The sequence below is a fragment of the Typha angustifolia genome, chromosome 10, assembly GCF_048772165.1.
Source record: "Typha angustifolia cultivar Huaian chromosome 10, ASM4877216v1, whole genome shotgun sequence".
In the NCBI taxonomy this organism is placed as follows: domain Eukaryota; kingdom Viridiplantae; phylum Streptophyta; class Magnoliopsida; order Poales; family Typhaceae; genus Typha; species Typha angustifolia.
This window is the reverse complement of record NC_133248.1, coordinates 1,591,712-1,613,685: the sequence shown is the minus strand read 5'-3', so window position 1 is coordinate 1,613,685 and position 21,974 is coordinate 1,591,712. Positions and strand designations below refer to the sequence as shown.

At 36.1% G+C, this 21,974-nt stretch overlaps 3 protein-coding genes and 1 non-coding gene across 4 annotated transcripts; 2 read left to right on the top strand and 2 right to left on the bottom strand.

Moving 5' to 3' along the window:
• Positions 1 to 444: 444 nt before the first annotated feature.
• LOC140767993 (uncharacterized) lies at positions 445 to 5,364 on the bottom strand. The gene is made up of 4 exons (XM_073108063.1): positions 5,212 to 5,364; positions 4,851 to 5,109; positions 1,597 to 1,791; positions 445 to 1,384 (listed from the first exon to the last, which is right to left on the bottom strand). The coding sequence occupies exons 1-4, from the start codon at positions 5,307 to 5,309 to the stop codon at positions 986 to 988; spliced, it is 951 nt and encodes a 316-aa protein (XP_072964164.1). The 5' UTR covers positions 5,310 to 5,364; the 3' UTR covers positions 445 to 985.
• A 384-nt stretch (positions 5,365 to 5,748) lies between these two features.
• Positions 5,749 to 13,130, top strand: LOC140768512 (chitin elicitor receptor kinase 1-like). The gene is made up of 12 exons (XM_073108813.1): positions 5,749 to 6,488; positions 7,636 to 7,669; positions 7,759 to 7,766; positions 7,913 to 8,062; positions 9,244 to 9,443; positions 10,560 to 10,649; positions 10,955 to 11,048; positions 11,144 to 11,295; positions 11,383 to 11,474; positions 11,819 to 11,957; positions 12,617 to 12,715; positions 12,800 to 13,130. The coding sequence occupies exons 1-12, from the start codon at positions 5,870 to 5,872 to the stop codon at positions 12,962 to 12,964; spliced, it is 1,842 nt and encodes a 613-aa protein (XP_072964914.1). The 5' UTR covers positions 5,749 to 5,869; the 3' UTR covers positions 12,965 to 13,130.
• A 2,893-nt stretch (positions 13,131 to 16,023) lies between these two features.
• On the bottom strand, positions 16,024 to 17,708 carry LOC140768734 (chalcone synthase 3-like). The gene is made up of 2 exons (XM_073109123.1): positions 17,432 to 17,708; positions 16,024 to 17,204 (listed from the first exon to the last, which is right to left on the bottom strand). Exons 1-2 carry the CDS (start codon positions 17,610 to 17,612, stop codon positions 16,210 to 16,212), a joined length of 1,176 nt encoding a protein of 391 aa, XP_072965224.1. The 5' UTR covers positions 17,613 to 17,708; the 3' UTR covers positions 16,024 to 16,209.
• A 2,062-nt stretch (positions 17,709 to 19,770) lies between these two features.
• Positions 19,771 to 19,851, top strand: TRNAL-AAG (transfer RNA leucine (anticodon AAG)). The gene has a single exon. It is a non-coding gene; the product is annotated as a tRNA-Leu (tRNA).
• The last annotated feature ends 2,123 nt before the right edge of the window (positions 19,852 to 21,974 follow it).

Sequence of the window (21,974 nt, the reverse complement as noted above, 5' to 3'; positions counted from 1 at the left end):
AATTATCAATCATGTGGGTAGGTTAAAATAAACTAAGAAGAACCCCTTGATGTGACAAAATGGCTGTTTTCATCAAGTCCTGCTACCTGACAACTGGATTTGCAAATTAAGCCAATGATGAGCATTCCATGATCTTGGACAAACTGCATCAAACTTGTCCTTTTCTATTACTTAACAAACATAGCACTAAGTTGTCAAATAAAATTATCAGTAGACAAGACAATGCACAATGCATATATTAACATCTTTGTCAATAAATGACCCTTAGATTCTTAAGGTAGGAAGATCCAAGGAATACATGAAATTGTCCCATGCCATTCTCTGCTGTCCAAAGCTCTAATTTTCTGCTTCTAGAAAGTCTAGTCAATATTCCAGCTAATTTAGTAGTCATCAAGAACTTTGTTTTATTTTTTTTTGGGGGGGGGGGGGGGGGGACAAAGATGGAATCCACTATGACAAACCATCATTGTTACATTGCAATGACAAGCAAATTTAGAGTGACAGAGATGCAGAAAAGGCCCCTAATTAATCCATCCTCTTACATCAAAAGTAAATAGATGCCATCATGTACAGGTGATAGCACATAGCCTTCTATAAATTACAGAGTTATGTGCGATAATTACCACTTTGCTTACCAGAACACGATGTTCACTCACACCATTATGTTTTTGAGTGCTCTCTAGAATGACGTGTAAAAATTTTGACTGCAAGAAAACAGCCTTGCAAATCCAGCATGTTATAGAGTAGATGAGAAGACCAAAGTAATTTTGATCTGCAAACTGGTCTTTCTTCCAGAATCTTATAGACTGTCAGAGTTCTCAAATCAAGGCAGTAAGTAGCCACCAAATCACTCATCAATGAGAATAAAAAAAGATCATGGCTTCTTTTTCTGCAGACATAATTGTTTAAACCAAATGGGTGATTAATCACCCAAAGACTTCATGCTTGTTTCTGCGGGAAAGGCTTCAGTAATCAAATAGTCAACTTAAAAGCTAATCTGACGTCTTTCAGCGAAAAACTTTCCAGTGATGGATGGTTCATGGGGTAGCAAGACAACCCAGACACCAGTGTCTGCACCTTCCTCTGCTGAAATATTTCCTGCCCAACCAGTCATGGCAGTCTTCACCCAGCCTGGACAAAAACAATTGATATAAATTTTCTGACCTTCTGATCTGTCAGAAAGCCTTCTTGCCATAAGTTGGGTGTAAGCATTGACTGCCAGCTTTGATATCGAATAATCTGTGAACATCTGAGGCCATCCACTAGATGACCAGCTTCCTTGCTTAACTTGTTCGAGAAATTTAGTAACCATCCCATCTATCAGTTCCTCAGACAAGCAATCTTCTCTTAACAACTGTTCTCTCAAGGTAGCATCACCCACTCTCTGCAAGGAGCAAAAGAAAAACAAGATCATGCAAACCAATATATTCTGAACTTCCCTAAAATAGTCGGATCACCAACAGTCAACGGATATAGCACTTCAAACATTCAATAAGACAAGGACAGGTAGATGCAATTCCAAATTGAAAGTACTGTCTAATAAATTTCAAAATCGATATATTAATAGGCTGAAAAAAGAAATGCTTCCAAACTTACATTTCGTCTGCCATTTGCTCTACCCAGTCTTGAGCTCACATTTAATATGCGAGCACCAAAAGGAGAAGGTTTCATCATTGGTATCATGGTCTCTATCATCCGTTTCGTGCCAAAATAGTTTGTTGCGACAACATCTTCAGCAAATTCAACAGAATTATCTGATCCTGTATTAAAATTCACGCCTGCATTATTTACCTGCAGCATGGATAAGCACATGTATAATGCAAAATGTCAACGAGAAACATGTCAAAAAAATTTCCCATTTCCCTATTATGCTTTTTAGCTATACCAAAATTACATGATAAGCGTCATCGAGTAGTCATTCAAAGTGGGAAAAGGCAGTACAATATATTCAATTCAGAAAGAAGTCCTAGAAAGGAAATATATAGTTCAAGCTGTAGTCACATTGGTCAACCATCCACATATTTTAGAAATCAAATGCTTCCTATAAGAAACTAGTCACTCGTTATCATGCCTGAAAGCTTTCCCTTGAAACAATCTGTAATCTTGTGGTGGATTATTCCAACTGATGATCATTGACCAAAATGGAAAATGCAATATAATCTTAATATCTAGTTCCAAGATCAATTGATTTATTGGCAAGGATTCTAGTACACTACCGCAAGCTGCTGGCGCGATCTAAATCTAGAAGTAGAAAGTAAGTTATCTCTTGAAACTTTCCACTTACTAATTAACATACCTTAAAAGGACAGAAAATTCTAGGGAACCACCTGACACCACTACATAGGATGAACCTGTAAGTTGAGGAGTACCCGCTTAGCTTAACTTTGACAGCACTAAATATTTTACCTAATTTGTACATCTATGTTATCACATAATCAACTATCTTAATATATCCAAAGATGAGTGTTCAGTTATATTGACCTGAACAAACAATGTTATCCCCAAGCAAACGATCCTTTCTTGAATTTTTCCACAATGAAATCTTAGAAGATACCAACATTATTTTATTCAACTAAATCAGGTGTGACTACAATATATATTTGTTAGTGCCGTAACATTCAATCGTGGAAGTTTGATAGCTGAGGGTGTACTTTCAATCTCAATCAAGTAGTTACAATTTGGCTGGAATCAGTTTTAGCTAGCACAGAAATTCAGTAGGTTCAAACTGGTTGAGTTCGCCAGGTTAAGTGGGCAAATTTTCAGCTAATGGTGGTTTCCAACGCAATCAGCTTAATCCGGCTAAGTAGGTTGCATTGGATTTATTAGGCTCAGCCAGACTTCAGCAGCTTATTCCCATAAGACAGCTTGAATTTCAACTTTGGAGCTTGCATCACCTGACATGGAAAATAATGAGCACAGGAGGATTTCAATATACAACCTGCCACATCGACTACTGAAAATAAAACCAAATATCTGGCAATATCTACTACATATAACTGTGGTATGTGTACATACAGACAACATTTACAGTTGATCTTCTAAATGTCCTGCCACATCAATTGTTGCACAATATTACAAAATTTTCCTACAATTACTTATGAAGTGCTGTCAAAATGAATACATGTCCTAAGAGTTAGAGATCAACATTCTTACTGTTCCAGTTTCCAACTCTTAATTTAGTAGCAAATAAAATAGGCTAATTGGAAAATGAGAAAGAAAGACAGAAGAATTGATATCCCAGAGAAACTTATAGGATATCTTGGTGATTTTCTTCATTAGACTTGATTGAGTACAAAAAGATTGATCTGGCTTGACCAGGCCTACTCAGATTGCTTGACAGGCCAGAGTGGGCTGAAAGATAAATGGCAATGATTGCTCGAACAGGATTTAGATCTGGCCAGAGTTCCAGTGGGCCAACTGAATTGCCAGATTTAGCAATCTACTTGTCATTTCTAATTCCCTCAGTGGACCACAAATAAGTACATAAGCAAACCACTAGTTGTCATGCATTACTATATCACTATTATTTCATAATCAAATACCAAATATTTATCTCTTGAATTAGCTTCTTGAAAGTCGAAACTCAAATGATATTTATTAGGTTAAAAGCCTGCCAGCATTATATTAACTGCCTACTGAAAATTGATTCACATCAAATCCTTTCTAAAGAAGAGCACCTTCATCTATTGGCTAGTTTCTAATCAATTACAGTTAGTACGTGGCGAACTATATTATCTCTTGCTAGTAGAGTAATTGTCTACTTGTATTTTTATGGAATATGAATGCACATATTGCAATGCTATGTACAGTATGATTTATGATTTCTCAGAAGTTGAAGTCACCAATCTCTTTATCTCTCTTGCCAACAACACATATAAAATAGTCATTGAATAGCAACATGAAAATGCAGTTACCTTTCTTCCACTTCAGCCTATAGAAGAAGAATTCAAGTATGCTTAATTCACATTTTGGTGTACTTCTTTCTGATGCCTAAGATTACTAGGTTAGTACTAGGGCTATCAAAATAATCAAGCCAGCTCGAGCTCGGCACAAAGGCTTGATCAAGCTCGAGTTGAATTTAAATTGAGTCAAGATTGATCAATCAGATTGTGCTCAAAATTAATTTCAAGCCAAGCTTGGGAACAAGTTGGCTCGATCAAGGTCAGCTTCATAAGGCTAAAATTATATTTATTAATATATATTATAAATACTAAATAAATTTCAATTTAGTTATATATTTGATTTGATTATATTTAGTGTAGACAATCCAAGATTCAATTCAAGCTAGATTCAAGTCAAGCTTGGTTCGAGCTTGATTCAAGCTTGAATATGCTTATCAAGCCATTTGATAGGCTCGAGCTAAGCTCAAGTCTGAAATGGGCTTGAATTGAATCTAATTATTTCAAGCTTGACATCTTAGGCTAGGCTCTAAATTAGTTTCAATCAAAGCTAGAGGTTGACTCGATTACAAGTTTACAACCCTAGTTACTACATTGTGCACCTTCTAGCAACTGCTCCTATCCAAATCTATGTCATGAATACAATGGTCATACATAATGACTATCTATCTGCACAACGAATTCTGGCTTGCTCCAAGCCTCCAACTTCCATGAATGATCCTAGTTGACCTATGCATAATGTACAATTTAAAGCAGATCTCTCTAACAACTTTCTTGTGAAGATATTTATTATAATACAATTCATTTTGCTAGCAGATAAGAACAAGATTGAAATTGATAAAACACTATATACAGATAGTCTCTGTTCAATTGTCACCCCTAAATTATCTGAAAATGTAGTCTCCAAATGAAAAACACACGAAACAATTCATGAAAAGATAAGCACCTCACCAGGACATCAATTCCACCATATGTGCGAACAACCCATTTTCCAAAATTTTCAACTGACAAAGCATCCGTAACGTCAAGCTGGTGAGACTCCACATCTAGTCCTTCAACCCGCAATGCATCCGCCGCCTCTTGGCCTCGATAGGCATCTCGCGAAGTGAGAACGACGCACAGCCCATGGGCTGCCAACTGCCGTGCAATCTCAAACCCAATTCCCCGATTCGCCCCCGTCACAACGGCAACCGTGTCCGAAGTCCACCACCTACCAAAGACGCCGAGATGAGAGGAAAAGAAGCGGGAAAAGTTTATGCGGGCATTTTAACGAATAGGTTGTGGGCATATGTGGAAGTGAACTGAGACACACCTCTGCGAGGGAGCGTAAGGAATCTCTCTTAATTTGGAGATTTCTTCAAGCCTTTGCTGACGCCTCTCTTTTGCTCGTTCTTTTCCCCTCTTCCCCATCTCTCGGAAATGGTATAAAGATGGCTCGGCACAAAAATTTATTTATTTGTTTTTGGTGTCGTTCGATTGCTAATATTTGACGAAGCGAAACAATACTTGGAGTGTATCAGGACCCAGATATCCGACCCGGATCCGATTAAGATGGATATGGATCTTAAAATTCAATAAAATGGATTTGGTTTGGCATTATAAGATCCGATAATAAAAGAATCACGACTGTAGCGCGAATCTTAAAGATATCTCCGCGATCACTTTTTTTGGCAGCAGCCGATAAAGAAAAACGACTCCGCCAACGTTTGGACGGCGCGAATCGCTTCAACTAGTCCGCCGGAACGACATACCGATTTTGTACTCCCTAACGTGTCTCCTTACCAGTGGTCAATTCGAATAGCCCCTCTCCTTCCTGTCGACGTCGGCTGTTGACAAACTCGCAGCCAGTGGCCCAGTCAACTCCGTCTTCTTCCTCCGCTCCCTCCAACACTGCGGTCAGGGTCGTTGGAAGAATTCTCCCGAGGATAACAAGGGTTAGGGTTTCGTTGCCTCGACCTCTCGAGATCACGATGATTCGATCCATGCCCCTTCTTCTCTTTGCGCTAATCGCGTTCTCCTCCGTTCTCCATTCCAAATCCGAGTGCCGCAGCGGCTGCGATCTCGCCCTCGGGTCCTACTACGTCTCCCCGAATCGCAATCTCTCCTACATCTCCAGCCTCTTCCAGATGGAAGCCACCGAGCTCTTCCCATACAACCCTGTCATCACGAACGTGAACTTTGTCAAGGCCTACTCCCGCATCAACATCAACTTTTCCTGCGATTGCATCAACGGCGACTTCCTCGGCCACACCTTCCAGTACACCGCCGTCAAATCCGACACCTATGGCAAGATCGCCGACTACTACGCCAACCTCACCACCGCCGCCTGGCTCGCCAAGGTCAATAACTACTCGGAGAATAATATTCCACTCGGGGCAGTGCTTAACGTCACAGTAAATTGCTCGTGTGGGAATTCGTCGGTGTCGGAGGATTATGGGTTGTTTGTGACCTACCCGCTCCGGCAGGACGAGAATCTCTCCTCGGTGTCGGCGGAGTACAATTTCTCGACTCAGCAGTATTTGCTGCAGAGTTATAATCCTGGGGTCAATTTCAGTGCTGGGAAGGGAATTGTGTTTATTCCCACCAAAGGTGAGTTTTTTCTTTTAATGCAAAATAAGGTGATTTTGAAATAATATTTGATCTAGCCCAATGATATGTAGTATTTGGCTGTTATTGTTGCCTAGGATTCCAGATTGTTTCTTCTGTATACATGATGGTTATGTAATACAATTTAATTAAAGGAAGATGGAAAAGGTGATTCATTTTGGATTGGTTTGGTTTCTTAGAAATCTGAGCAATTGGGAATTGCGATAAGGCATCACTAAAGCAGCAAAGTAGTATGTTGTACTTGTGGCAGATAAAGCTTCATTAATGACACAAAATGGAAAATTCTATTATTGGCTTGCTTATCATATTTCGTGTTGCCAGAGTCTCATCAAATTTAGTTCTCCAATCATTCAATTTGTAAGTCTATTTTATTGACTTTTGATAGCTGGAGAGTAGATTGAAAGAGCTTTCATAATTACATGGTTGATAACCGCATTCCCAGTCAAATTCCTTCACCAGATTGCTTCCATTCCTTTTCTGATTTGTTTTTCTCTAGATAGCATGAAATATAGATCCCGAGTTTCTTCTTATTCTTTCTGTTTTCTTGTATGAGAGTTCTTTCCCCTTCTTTCTTGGTTTACCTAAGTGAATCTTGCTCTATGTTGCATCTATCTGCATGCCCGTTTATTAACAAAGATACAGTTCCTTGGTCCCCGAGGAGAACTTATGCATGTTTGAAACCCACAGCTAGTTTATACTTTATACATGTGTCATATTGAATGAGAGTTTCTTTTATACTTTAATTTGCTATTTACACTTTTGGCCTATGCAATAGATGGCCTTTATATGTAATAAGGTTCATGATATGAGTGACAAATGCAAATTTCATGATCCGTTGACTTGAATAAGGTGAGCACAAGATCCTCTGTGAGCAAATATAAATGTATAACAGTCCCTTTTTAGTGTCACATATTAATGCACTGCGATCCTCTGTTTTGTGCTGTTTCTCTGGCATGACAAATTTCAGTTATGTTGCTTGTTTTAAATATGGTTCTTTTATTGTTTGCACTTTGCAGCTTATCATGATGGTATTTTTCGTATGAGACCTTGCTATATACTTATATTAGCTTCTAAAATATGGTGTGTTCATTGTTCAATGATTATTTACTGGTTTGTTTTTTGCCCTCAGATCTAAATGGGAGCTATCGCCCTCTTTCATCAAGGTAAATATTTGTGGTTCTTCTTACTTGTTGGATTCAGATTGTTTTCTGTTCAAGTCTGTGCAATGATATTCTACTATCACCTTTTGCAGCACAGGTGGTGTTTTCTGCTTTTTCTTTGCTGATGGTGCTTCTATAATAGAATTGATCACATCATGACATGAATGATAGGAGAGACAAACAAGGTGGATTCCTTTACTCAGGTGTGATCTTTAACTTATGTTTGTTGATGTTCATTAGGAAAAGGAATATCTGGAGGAGCTATCGCAGGAATAATAGCTGGAGCAATTATCCTAATACTTGCCATCAGTTTATATATTGTCTATTATAGGAAAAAGAAAGCAAGGAGGGCTCTATTTCTTTCAACACCTTCTGTAGATAACTCCCTTCTGCATGGTAATGATAATATCTCATTGTGATTTATCTTAAGTTTGCACCTGCAAATGTAATCCACTTCAGTAAATTGTCAAATCAATGTGCTTAACAATTTAGAGACTTCATGACATCCAGTCTGTTATTCATATTAAGTTATTAACTTTTACTAGAGTCAGGTTAAATTAAGGGGCACATTGTATTTCTTTATGCTTTTAGATAATATAGTATGCAAAAGACTGTACAATTGGCACAGAGGAATGTTTTTTCAAAATAAGCCTACAAATGTCTCTAGATGAACTTCTCTCGAAAACTAAAGTAAACAATTTAGTAGTCATCATTGTTGGTTGTCTTTGTTGAGTATTTGTGGTATTGATATTTTAACTGTACTGCTTTATTTCCTGTAGGACCCATTGTACAGCTATAAGGTAGATATGAACTTTACTTTAAGGTGGATAATCTGATTAATTGTCTGACATTCTTTGTGGCCTATGCATTAAACTATACACTCCACTGAGATTATGTTTCAATTGTTTCTTTAGCTTATACCACCCCGAGAGATGAGCATAGTTCCCTATATTGATCGGATTTCCCTTCTGATCAACTCTTTTGAATGTCTAATAAATTTTTGAGAGATAATAGTTGCTGGAAATTTGAATAAACTTCAGTCCCGGCTATTTTTGATGTGTAGGTTTTCTCCTTTTAGGTTCTCAGACCATCTTTTCTTGAGCAACTTTGCTTGTTATATCTTTATAAAGCATGGGTTTTGCAATAATTTCTTGCTTGGGAAAGTCCTCAAGATATTGAGATTACTTGCAACTTGCAAGCTTCTTATTTCACTTCTATTCCAATGTATATAAGTTAAAACATTATAACCTTGAGTTATCTTTTAGTAGTGGTCTCTTTTTTCCTTCAATTCAGTGGTAGTTATGAAATTACACAGGTTGGATGAAATGGGTAGTTACTATTTAACTTGTAATTGGGTTTGTGAACACCCAAGGCCACCTTGTCTGCAAGAATCCATATTGTGGAAAGGAAAAATTGATTTCTGAAGGATAGTAGTTTTTATCTCATTAAATGAAAACAAAGTCATGTCAATAAATGATCACTATGTTAGGACATGGACTTTGATTCTACTTTTCTTTTTATGCTGACAGTTGATTTATGCGGCTTTCTTCTGATGAATTATACCTTGTTTGATGTAGGTACTACAGCTTTCAATGATAAAAGTCTATCTCCAACTCCTCAAGGTGGCAGTATAAACCCACCTGGGGGCCTTACAGTTAATAAATCAGTAGAATTCTCCTATGAAGAACTTTCTACGGCTACAGATGATTTCAGCTTGGCTAATAAAATTGGCCAAGGTGGTTTTGGATCCGTTTATTATGCAGAGCTTAGAGGAGAGGTCAGATGCACCATAATTATCATTGTTATAGATGATGAAGTTCAATTTCTATGGTTACAATTAGTTACTTATGTGAATCACTTCCAAGACCCTTTATTTATTTATTTATTTTTACTATAGACTTTCAACCAGATATGATTAACCAGAGATAATAAACCTATGGAATTTGTATCAAGAACTTTGAATATCTGGCACAAGAAGTGCTGCAGTCTGATGATCTTCTCCAACGTGGAAGTTTTCCATTCCAGTTGACGTGTTAAAAGAATTTGGAGATCTTATTTGCGATATTCTTTTAGCAATTTTCTGGAAATGTAAACCATTCCTTCCCTACATTTCTCTTCAAAGATAGTGTTAGAACATCTATAGTTATCATTTATTATCCTTCTAGTTCTAGAACAATAGAAGTTCTATTAACTTTGAAGTCTTTTTGAAGGCTGAGTCCATCTTCAAAGCTCACAAGAAGTGTCTTCAGTTTGCTTTACTTTTGGTGCATGTTATTGGAATTGTTACCTTTCATATCCAACATGCTCATCAACTTATACTCCAGAAGAAGTAATTAAAGTTCTTATCCTTCCCAAATTACCAAAATTAACAGGGCTTACATATTTTGTTGGTTGTGAAATAGTAATTATTCGTACCTTTAGTTACCTACAATTGTTATCAAATGTAACCTTAATAGTTCTTCCCAAAGAGGTTTTGCCAAGTTTCTCTTTGCTTCTAGCTCATTCAGTTCATCCACTAATTGATATCCCTTAACAATATCTGTGTTGCTGCTATATTGTTTTAGTTTTCTGTATAAAATTTCAGGTTGCAAATCTTCCAGAGGTTCCATTACAGAGAACTTTTACTCTTTTCTTTGTCCTAATTAATATAAGGCTTTGTTATAGAAAGAGGAATGTGTGGCAAGGAGCTGCTGTAGTATATCTCTTCTATTTGAAAGGTGTTACTTTTCTTTAAGCGTGCATTACTTTAGTCCAACCATTCATATTTTTTGTTGAACTCAGCAATTTCTTAAAATGTGAATCTTTGCTGGCATTTCAATTTAGTACTCCTCTTTCTTTCTTTTAGAGATGACTCTTTATTTGTTCATTAAGTGTTGGTACCTTTTTCCTGTAGAGAGCTGCTATCAAGAAAATGGATATGCAGGCATCGAAAGAATTTCTTGCCGAATTAAAAATTTTAACAAATGTTCATCACTTGAATTTGGTAAGTTAGTTTGTCATATTTTTTTTGGACTTTGATCTTGCCTCCTTATCTATGTTCTATATTTGGAAGTTCCATTGTGGTCTAGAATATTTGTTGTTTTTAGAGGCACATGATAATACAAAGACTTTCTTATCTGATATCTTACTTATGAAAGAAATTTATCAATTTTTTTTCTAAAAGATTGACATAGTGCAAATTCTCTGCAGCCAAAGTTAGTTGATAGAAAATGACTTTTAGTTATAACAATTAGCTCAAGGAAGATTTACTTGAATACATTTAACATATTATTTACAACTTCTGTACAGCTGCGCTTGATAGGGTACTGTATTGAAGGTTCTCTATTCCTTGTATATGAATACATCGAGAATGGTAATTTAAGCCAACGTTTGCGTGGGTCAGGTAAGATATTTAATTAGAACCCTAAATTTAAAGGCATAACTATGTGTTATTTGTCTTCCTAGATGTTCTATATTAACTTGTATATTTGGTTTCAGCTTGGGATCCCCTGTCATGGGCATCTAGAGTGCAAATTGCTCTTGATTCAGCTAGGGGTCTTGAGTATATACATGAACATACAGTTCCCGTATATATACATCGTGATATTAAATCAGCAAACATTTTGATAGATAAAAATTTCCGTGGGAAGGTAATCATCACCCATCTAACTAATAACCAGTAGTCCTATTGTTCTTGTTCTTAATATAAGATCATCCTATCCTATCCTATCCTGCAGGTTGCAGATTTTGGATTAACAAAACTTACGGAAGTTGGAAGTACATCTCTACCAACACGGCTAGTTGGTACATTTGGTTACATGCCTCCAGAGTAAGAAGTGATCCCTCTCTCTCCCCCCACATGCTTGCATACATTTATCACAAGTATTGTATGAAATAAACCTCACTGAAGGGTAAAAGATTCTAATAGAGTTGGCATGTTAAAATACTATATAATATACTTTATAGTTTCTACTTTTGTTTGAAAAAGAAAGCTGCTGATCTTGACTCCTGACTTAGACATAAGAATATAAACCAAAATTTGACTAATTAAAATTGTTCTAAATCCGAGGAAAGCAAAGCTCTTGCTTGCTTAGTTTTTATCTTGCAATTTGCACATGCTGTGCTGATTGCTAATGAAGTTTAAACATGACTTTATAAGAATTTCACTTGCAGGTATGCCCAATATGGTGATGTCTCTCCTAAGGTGGATGTCTATGCTTTTGGTGTTGTCCTTTTTGAACTCATTTCAGCTAAAGAAGCTATTGTCAAGATGGATGAATCCACTGGAGAAACGAAGGGTTTGGTTGCCCTGGTATCTCCTGATTATTTTCTACTATGAAGTCCCTTCTTAGTCTATATATAGTACTGCAGTTAAATGATTAGTTGTTTCTCACACTAATTTCTTTCTGATAGTCAAATTGAATAATCCGTTAGTTTGCTGTACCTCCAAATGTGGCCCCTTTTGTTCACTTATCTTCTGCAAATACCAGTTATTTACAGGACATGATCTTCAATGTGTGAAATGCCTATGCAGACAGAGATCACGTGCTTCAAAGAGCAAGATGCAACATACTTACTTGACCTATCTACTTATCTAGCGAATTATGTAATCAGCTGAATCTTATTTTGTGCATTCAAGGATGTCTAGATCATAACTTGTTCACATTCATTTGGTATATACAAGCTAACTTATAGTTAAATGTATAAGCTTCAGCTACACCATTTTTTGTCAAATTGAGGTAAAACAGTAACACAAGATAGGATCATCAGTTACTTGCATCTTCAAGGTATTTAGATTATCTTTAGTTTGAAACTTGGCAATTTAGAATTAAAACTCTCTCTCTCTCTCTCTCTCTTTCCCACTCATCATATTTTTCTTTAACTTTTAACATGTACATTCTCAGCTCTCTGATGTGTTTCACAGACAATTTCATCTCTAGTAATATTTTGTTTCTATCTTGAATGCTACAGTTTGAGGATGCTCTTAATGAACCTGATCCAAAGGAAAATCTCCAGAAGCTAATTGATCCTAGGCTTGGTGATGATTATCCACTTGACTCAGTTCTAAAGGTCAGAATACTCTATATATTATACTTCATCTTATTTAGCAAATTTCGTTCAGCTGAATTACTGTTTGGCTATTCTTCATTCCAGATGGCCATGCTTGCCAAGGGCTGCACAAGTGAGAATCCGCAGTTGAGGCCAAGCATGAGATCTATCGTCGTCGCACTGATGACACTATCCTCAAGCACCGAAGACTGGGACATAGGCACCTTATACGACAACCAAGGGCTAGTCAACCTCATGTCAGGAAGATAGCTTTCTACCTTTAGTTATCTGTAAATTGTGTGAAATCTATTAGTATAGGTACCATCAACCACGAGTTATATGTCTCCCTTGAGCAATCTGCATGCATACAATTCTTTTTCTTCTTCTTGTTACGATCCGATCACGAATGTTAAATCAAGTCAAGTGGAGTTGAATCTATTTATCTTTTAATTATTTCATGATGTAAAACTTTTAGACAAATCTAGTAATGTGAGCCATTAAGACAAGTCAAAATAAGTCATGATAGCCCTTAAGGCAAGTTCAAATAAGTCACGGCAGCTCTTAAGGCACATCTAATTAAGTCAAGTAAGTCTTTAAGACAAGTCTTAATTCGAGCCGTGTTAATCTTTAGTGCTAAATCCGAGTAGGACTCATTGTACCCCACCTCTATATATAGAGGAGCAGACCTTCTTTATTAAGAATCCAAGAATCCAAAAATCTAAGTATCCAAGCATTGAGAATTAATTGAGTTATTTTTTTTATTACTGTATTTATCATTTTATCGTAGTCGTTAGATCGTTTTTGTCTTTCTAGGGGTAGATCATAGCCGTAGATCCTCCAAAGCTTCCAAATCCTAGCCACCTTCTACCTCCAGCAACCATCAGCAACCATCCTATAATACGGCAGTCCACCACTATCCTTAGTCGTTTGCCACCCTACGGCGACCGCCGCAACGTGGAATATTCACCGTTCTGCCCTTTCTGACCTATCTTTACTATTTTATTTTTTAACTTTTTATCCCGACCTCCGATTTAGGTGAAACCAGAGCCATTAGGATCCTAACTCACGAGACTATCTCCACCTAAATTTTTATAATTTTTTTACATCCGGATCGGTCTAGATTTGGTTCGTAACACCTTCTTTTTCTTCTTCTTCTAAATTTCTTTTCCGCATTCGACGTATGTATAAAGCTACTAATGTTTTATAATTGGCATTTTCTTTTAAAAGTTAAGCCAATATGGCTAGAAGATACAGTTCCCTTATCAGATGAGCAAACTAGATTAATTGACTTCCACTAGATGTCTCTAAGCAACTGCTTAACATTAGGGTGGCCAAACTAATCTTCCATTAATTGTATATACCACAGCTCTAGCATCCAACTCTACTGTAATCTTTCTCATCTCTCTCCCCTAATGATCAAGGATGTTTGAGATTTTTTGCTTATATGAGGGTTTTTTTCAACTTGTATATCTTAATTATATATATATCTATGGTTAAAAAGGTCGATAATACCGAAGTATTATTGAAGATTCAAATGTGAATTTAAAAACGTTCGGAAACATGAGGAAGATACTGCAAGTCTGCAACACACTTTGGACCAAATATCTTAGTAGTACTTCACAAACTCATCACCTGCAACCTACTCCTCTTGAGCAGCAAGTAGAGTAACATCCTCTCTTATGATCTCCTTCACGTAAGACTAGCTTCTGCACCCGCTTATAGTTACGTCTTTTATATTTTATTTGCCTAACTAGATTACCTCTCAAACTTAATATTACAATGGGTCTGTGGTACTGTAGCCCCTAGGTAAAATGCTGATAAATTCAGTGTTTTACCTTTGGATGGAAATGCCGAGAAGTATATTTTATAAAACGGTCAACAATTTAGCGTTTTATATGTAGAAAACTCTAAAGAGTTGAGTGTTTTATCAGAAAGAACTGAAAAAAAAAATTCAAAGTAAAATTTAGAAAAGCTACGGTCTTTCTTTTGCGATTCTGAGCACAGTTAACTTCGGAGAATTGCTATGTGATTCCAACTTATAAAATTCTTCTATATCTTCACAACGACATATTCAATGACTAAAATGAATAACCGAGTACAAAGTTATAGCATTATAATTTTTTTTTCCTTATAATTTTTATATATATGTTTCTCGTGTAGTGTTTTTAATAATAAAATGTTTATTTTTTCAGTATTTTATGTGTATCTTTTTTTTTTTAGTAAATTGCTGCGATGTTCAACGATTTTTTAAATAAAAGCACTGATCAGATCAGCGTTTACTCTCAACTTTGATAACGAGTAAATGAGTCGAGCTAATTAGCTTGAGTGTTCAGGCTCAGCTCACTTAATTTCTAGTCGAGCCTCATTCAAGCTCGAGTTTTAAACGAGTCAGATTCAAACATACTTTATCCGAGCTTAATTTAAGCCTAATTCAAAGTCAAGCCTTAAATAAGCTCAATTCAAGAATAGTGCAAGTCTTATTCAACCCGATTGGATCAAGTTTAAGTTAAATAAGGTGTGATTAAAGCTAAGATAAGCCATGGCCACAAATTATTCATAATATAAATTAGAGAGTCTTACATAATTGTCACTGGAAACTTTCATCAAAATATCACAAGTATCATTACAATTTTTAAAATTTTATAATTATCATCGAAATCTTTGAACTCTTTTCAAAATGTCATTCCATTAGCTAAATTTGATTAAAACTGAACTTAGATTTAAAAAGATTCAATTTTCTTTTGTATAAATAATAAAATGGATCAAAAGGTATCCAATATTTTACCCAACATCATAGCATAAGGAAAAATATCTTCTTTCATGCAAGAAAAAAATTGTTGACAAATAGTTTACGCTCTAAACTTCAAGAAAGAAAAAGGAAGGTTTCAGTCATCTATATGTGTTTGTTAACTTTAACAACAATCTATTAGGAATGTTCCATTAAATATAAATTATAATAGCAATTCTAAAAGAGTCAAAATATTTTAGTAACAATTATGATATTTTAAAAAATTTCATTAGCAATTTTGAGCCTAACATTTTACTTTAAACTCGGCTCGTTTGATTTCAGTCGAGCTCAAGTTGAATTCAAGTTGCTTGATTATTTTGACGGCCCAACTTCTTGCATTAAAAGTGCTAAAATTTTACTAAGCATTAAAAGTCTACCACATTAAGTATGCAATATATGCTTATATCTCTTCTAAATATGAGAAATTATGCAAAGAGTGAGAAGATATAATGTATATTTTTTTATAACGGATTGTAAATAATTTACATAAAAGATACACACAAAATTATTTTTGCCATTAGTAAAAGTATAAAAAGAGATTGTGCAAATAGCCCAATTTCCTTACAACAAAACCAAATACAATTGCATAACATTTATTTATGCTGACAATAAAACTACAACAACATATCAGCAGACTCACAACATATACATACAAATAGTATAGAGAGAGAGAGAGAGAAGCAAGTAATTAATGTGAATAAACACACACAGACACAATAATTAAAATTCAAATCATGGGCATGGCTCGCAAAACAACGGTCTCAACGGTCAGCCCGGGGCCAAAGCCAAAGAGCACGCCGTACTCCAACCCTTCCCCTGTGGTGGCCAATCCATCCTCGGCCGACCGCCGCCTTACCTCGTCGAGGATGAACAGCACGCAGGCGCTCGACAAGTTGCCGTACTCGGACAGTATCTTCCTGGTCGCCTGCAACTTCTCCTTTTTCAGCCTCGCCTCCTCTTCCACCCGGTCGAGTATGGCCGGGCCCCCCGGGTGCGCCACCCAGAATACGGAGTTCCAGTCATCGATTCCGAGCGGGGCCAACGCCGCCGTTAAGCACTTCTCGATGTTCCTGGCGATCAGGCCGGGGACATCCCTGATAAGGTGTAAGGTCAAGCCGGCCTCCGTCAGGTTCCCGATAATGGCACCTGCGGAGTCCGGCACTATGGTCTGGCCTGCGGAGACTATTTGGAATAGGGGGCGTTCGATAGAGAGGTCCGGGTCGGCGCCGACTATCAGGGCGGCAGCGCCGTCCCCGAAAAGGGCCTGGCCGACGAGGCTATCGATGTTTTCCTCGGAGGGCCCGCGGAATGTGATGGCAGTGATCTCGCAGCAGACGACGAGGACGCGGGCGCCGCGGTTGTTCTCGGCGAGGTCCTTGGCCACCCGGAGGACCGTGCCGCCGGCGAAGCAGCCCTGCTCGTAGAGCATGACGCGGTTGACGGAGGGGCGGAGGCCGAGGAGGCGCGCGAGGTGGTAGTCGGCGCCGGGCATGTCGACGCCAGCGGTGGTGCAGAAGACGAGGTGAGTGATGGAGGACTTCGGCTGGTCCCACTCCTTGATGGCCGCGACAGCCGCCGACTCGCCGAGCTTGGGGACTGCGGCGGTGACGATGGCCTGCCGAGCGTCGAGAGAGGTAGCCATGTAGGCAGACATGTTGGGGTTCTCTTTGAGGACCTCCTCCGTTAAGTGTAAGTGGCGCTTTCGGATCGTCGTCTTCTCGCCTGCGTCCATCGTCGATTATCATATACATGAGTTAATTTAACTATAAATATATATATCTATATAAAATGATCTTCATACTCTTGAATAAATTTTTTAAAGTTAATTACATGGTTAATTACCATGCTGAGAGTTAGCAAATTAAGATGGCATATATAATTACTATTAGTACGTACTAGTAACTAGTAACATATATATATATATATATATATATATAACAAATACTTACACACTCTCTTAAACTTTCTCTTGAGATCTGTGAGGTGCTCGCTGTTTGTGATCCTAAAGTAGTAGTCCGGGTAGTCGGCTTGGTAGACGACGTTCGGCGGCGCGGCGGTGCCGATGGCGAGCACCGTCGCGGGACCCTCGGCCCTCGAAGCCTTCCTCATCTCTTCGACGCTCTTCGACATGATCGATCTCCGAGATCAAAGTTAATCTAGCTTAGATTTACTAGTTGATCACAGAGAACAAGCACTAGGTAGAGAGATCAAAGGTAGAGGAGAGCGAGCTGAGTGGTGAGACAACGAGGAAGAAGATGGCGACTATTTATAGGCCGAGAAGGGGACGGCCTAACGAGATCGAGATCATTGGATGGGCCCACATTTTGGCTTACCAATTCCAAATTTATTTTGGTGAATCGATTAAACTCTACCTACTCTCAATACTATTGGACTAAAATTTGAGTTTCTCTTGACCATGTCGACTATTGTCCAGTTGCGTGACAGAGGTTATGAGTTTGATTTCTTCTCCAAGTATATACGAGTATATAGAATAAATAGGTTTTATATTGTATAAGAAGATGGTGGGTATCTCTCATATATACAGTAATACATGAGTAATTATAAGGGTAAATCTTAGTATTACCTATTGATGTATTTGCTAAATAGTAATGCCGAAGGCATTCTATCTCTTCTCATCGCCTCGCGTAAGTGTAATCACACCGCGGTAAAATTTGATTTGGATTTGTCCGAAGAAATAATGAATGTGTTAAAAAGAAATGATATAATTGGAAGAACATGATTCGCTAATTTGACGTTAAACAAAGATATCACCGTGGAGACTCTCTGACCAAAAAGTTGTTGAGATCCAATTTGCAATCAAATTCTATGTTCTTCTTTGAATATTTATATAATGTGTTCCAGTGTTAAACTATTTCGATTTGAATCAAGTAAACTCTTGGCATCTCGAGGGAATGATACTGAAAAGCATTTGGGAATTACTATATTCCATTATGATCCATTTTTTGCTCAACCTATCATTCTCAATGGGCACCCAACCCCAGCCAAGGAAGACAGGAAGAGAGATTAATTTAATTATGGCAAGTTTAAGACGTTATCTAGGGTTAGGTAGTGCATAGAAAAAAATTACTAAGTCAATTGGTTTCTTATCTTTTCTATATTTAATTGTCATCCATTTGCTTTTAAATATCAAGTTTAAAAATATTTACAATATAAAAGATAAAAATTATTCACTAACGGTTTAAGTTTTTAGAGTACTCGGTGTATCCCAATCAATCCGTTGATAATGCAAGCCTGTAAGAGGAGTTAAATGCTTGAGTTTGAAGTAAGACAAAGTATAAATTAGCATTAGAATGAGTCAATAACCAATTGGAACTAGACAAAAGAATTATCCTACTATGGAATATGAAACTTGGTTAAGGTCCAAGATTCCAACTAAGTATGAAGATAATGGAGTCAATGTTGGGGATTAGACAAAGGGTATCAAATTAGAAGTATGATTTACTAATAGTGCAATGCATTAATGACACATAACCTCACCAACTTTTCAGCAAATTTTTTATTAAAATTAATTAGGATATAATATTATCAATGCCTTCATTCTTGCAAGGGCATTTAATATTGAGATTAAGGTTAGGTATAGCTAACTTGTTCTCATCATGCCATCACATTGGATTGCTACACTTTCATTCTTCTTTTATTATATTTTTTTAAAATATTTAGTTCAATCTTTCAAAATGAAAGGTCATTAGTTTTGAGAGATAGTTTAAGGCATGCCACCAACTATTTTGATGATTAAAAGAATTGACAAATAATTCAAACAGTTTTTCTTTCTCTTTCACTACTCTATCAAATGATTAAACTTTACACTCATTTGTTGATATGATCGAAAATATTAGTTTACTTGGAGTTATATAATTTGAATCCTTTTTTTTTTAATTCTCTCATTCTCTCCTAACTATTTGCACTATAAAATTTGAAGGCACTTCATTCATTCCAAACAAGTCTATTTATTTTTATTTTTTTTCTATCCTTTTTTTTTAATTTTTATCGGAGACATAGTAAGGATAACTAAGGTGGATGATCATTCTATCGGTATAAAAGATAAGAATTGTTAATAAATAATTTAACTACTATGAAAATAGTCACTAAAGATCTAACAACCTTCGACAGTAACCTAACACAATTTAAAATGATCATTGTAGCTTTAAATTCCATGGTTTTCCAAATAAAGGAATTGATTTGAAATCGAAATCAATTTTAAAATAAGGTTAGAATTTAGAAGTCCTGACTTATTAATATAGAAATATTTGTTAAAAATAACACAAGTGTTGAGATGGCCGAGTTGGTCTAAGGCGCCAGATTAAGGTTCTGGTCCGAAAGGGCGTGGGTTCAAATCCCACTCTCAACATTGCTGACTATTTTTAATTTATTTGATTTAGTGGGAGAGAGATGACACACTATGTAGACTTTTTTAGTTTAATATTTTCTTTTACAGTTCTGAAATTAAAATAACATAATTTCTACTGGAATTTTTAAATCTTTCAAATTAGTTTTGAAACAAATATTTATATCCTTTTCTTTTACTATGATAATTATAAATAAAAAAAATACAAATATTCTTGTTATAAGTTTCATAAGTTTCTCTTTATGAAGAGTATTTTTCTTTTCTATTAAATTAATGAGAATTAATTTCAAAAATAACAATAAAAGTATCTATGTATAGTAGTGGCATACAAATAAATGACATATATGACATACATGAAGGAAAAAAGACCCTAGTTTTCTTAAACTTAAATTTGTTTCTGTTTCCCTTTTTTTATTCCATCATCTTCTCTAATATAGAATTCTTCTACAACTGAGTACCAGATCAACTTCTCTTTCTCCATTTCTCTTAGATAAGAAAGGTGAGAAGAACCATGATAAGCTCAGGAGCATAAATAAGCCAAGTAAATCAAGAACAAATATAAAAAGATCACACTTCATTCTTATTCATGAGAAGTAAACATCATCACACTGCCAAAGAGTTAAAATCATTATTTGCATTTCAACAAACACCTTTGGGCATCTCTGAATACCAAATATGACTGCTAACAAACATCAGTGCACCCAAAGAACTCACTCTCACAGGCTTTGCTGCACTCTCCCTCCCCAGAGCCCAGTGATCTCCTACTGCATCCATTAAACCTCAAGCACCCTTTGAGTTCCTCAAGACACCCAATAACACACTCCTCATGATAGTTATCCATGGTGTTCCCAGGAGTAGCTTGAGTTGATAGCCCCATGAGCAATGCCATTACTAGTATCAGTAGTGTTGTTGAATCCATTATCTATGCACTCCATGGCCAGGAGTTTAAAAATGAATAGAGAAGGAGAAAGAAGATTTTCCTCGTTAGGTGGGTGTTTGGAAAGTGTAGAGCAAACTACAACTTACTAGTTGCCCACCAACTTCATTTTTCGCTTGTGGAATAAAAATAAGCTTATTTTGGTATAAGGTCGCGAGCAATGTCATTAGTAGTAGTAGTGTTAGAATCTATTTTTATGTTTATAGAGTTTAAAAATTAATAGAGAAGAGAATAAGATATTACTTATTAGGTAGGTGTTAGGAAAGTGTTGAGCAACCTATAACTTACTTGCTTACTTGGTTATCTTCCGTTTACTTGTGAAATAAGAATAGACTAATAATTATTGTTGAATCTATTATGTACAATTTATGGTTATGGAGTTTAAAAATGAATAGAGAAGGACAAGAAGATATTACTTATTAGATAGATATAATGATACGGTCATATTACTTTTTGTTTACTTGCGGAATAAGAATAAATTATATTATAAGTAAACAATCATTTAGACTTATCCATATATTAATATATTAATACATACTTCTCTTTATCTTCCTCTCCTATCTAATATTTTTATATTTATCAATTATTATTTTATCTTTAAAAAGATATTTAAAAAAAATAGTTATTAGTATATACAACAAGAAAGTTTTTTAAAATTTCTTTCTTATTTTCTTCTACTTATTGAACATATTTAAAAATTTTAAATGGAATTTATTTTATTTCGTCCCATACTATTAAAATAATTAAGTCAAATGGGTCTATCCATTTTTTCTCTAAGTAGGATTAAATTTTTTTTTAACCTAATTGACCAGGTCAGGTGACATTTTTATGGATCTGACTCAGCCCACCTCAACCAAAAATTATATATATTTTCTATAATATACATTATATATATATATATATATATATATATATATATATATATATATATATGGGTTTTATAAAGTTAATTTAATCTCATTAGCTCTTTATCGAGTCATCGAGTCGAGTTCAGTAATTAAAACCATATTTGGTAAGGTCAAGCTTGGGTCTTTTAAAAATGGATTTTTATAAATCACACCTTACGATTTGCCTATTTTATAACACGACCATTTTTTTCCATTGTAATGTTCATTTAACATCCTGAGTTAACTTAACCTAATCATAATTAAACTGAATGATACCAGAAAGAGAATATCTGTTATAATCC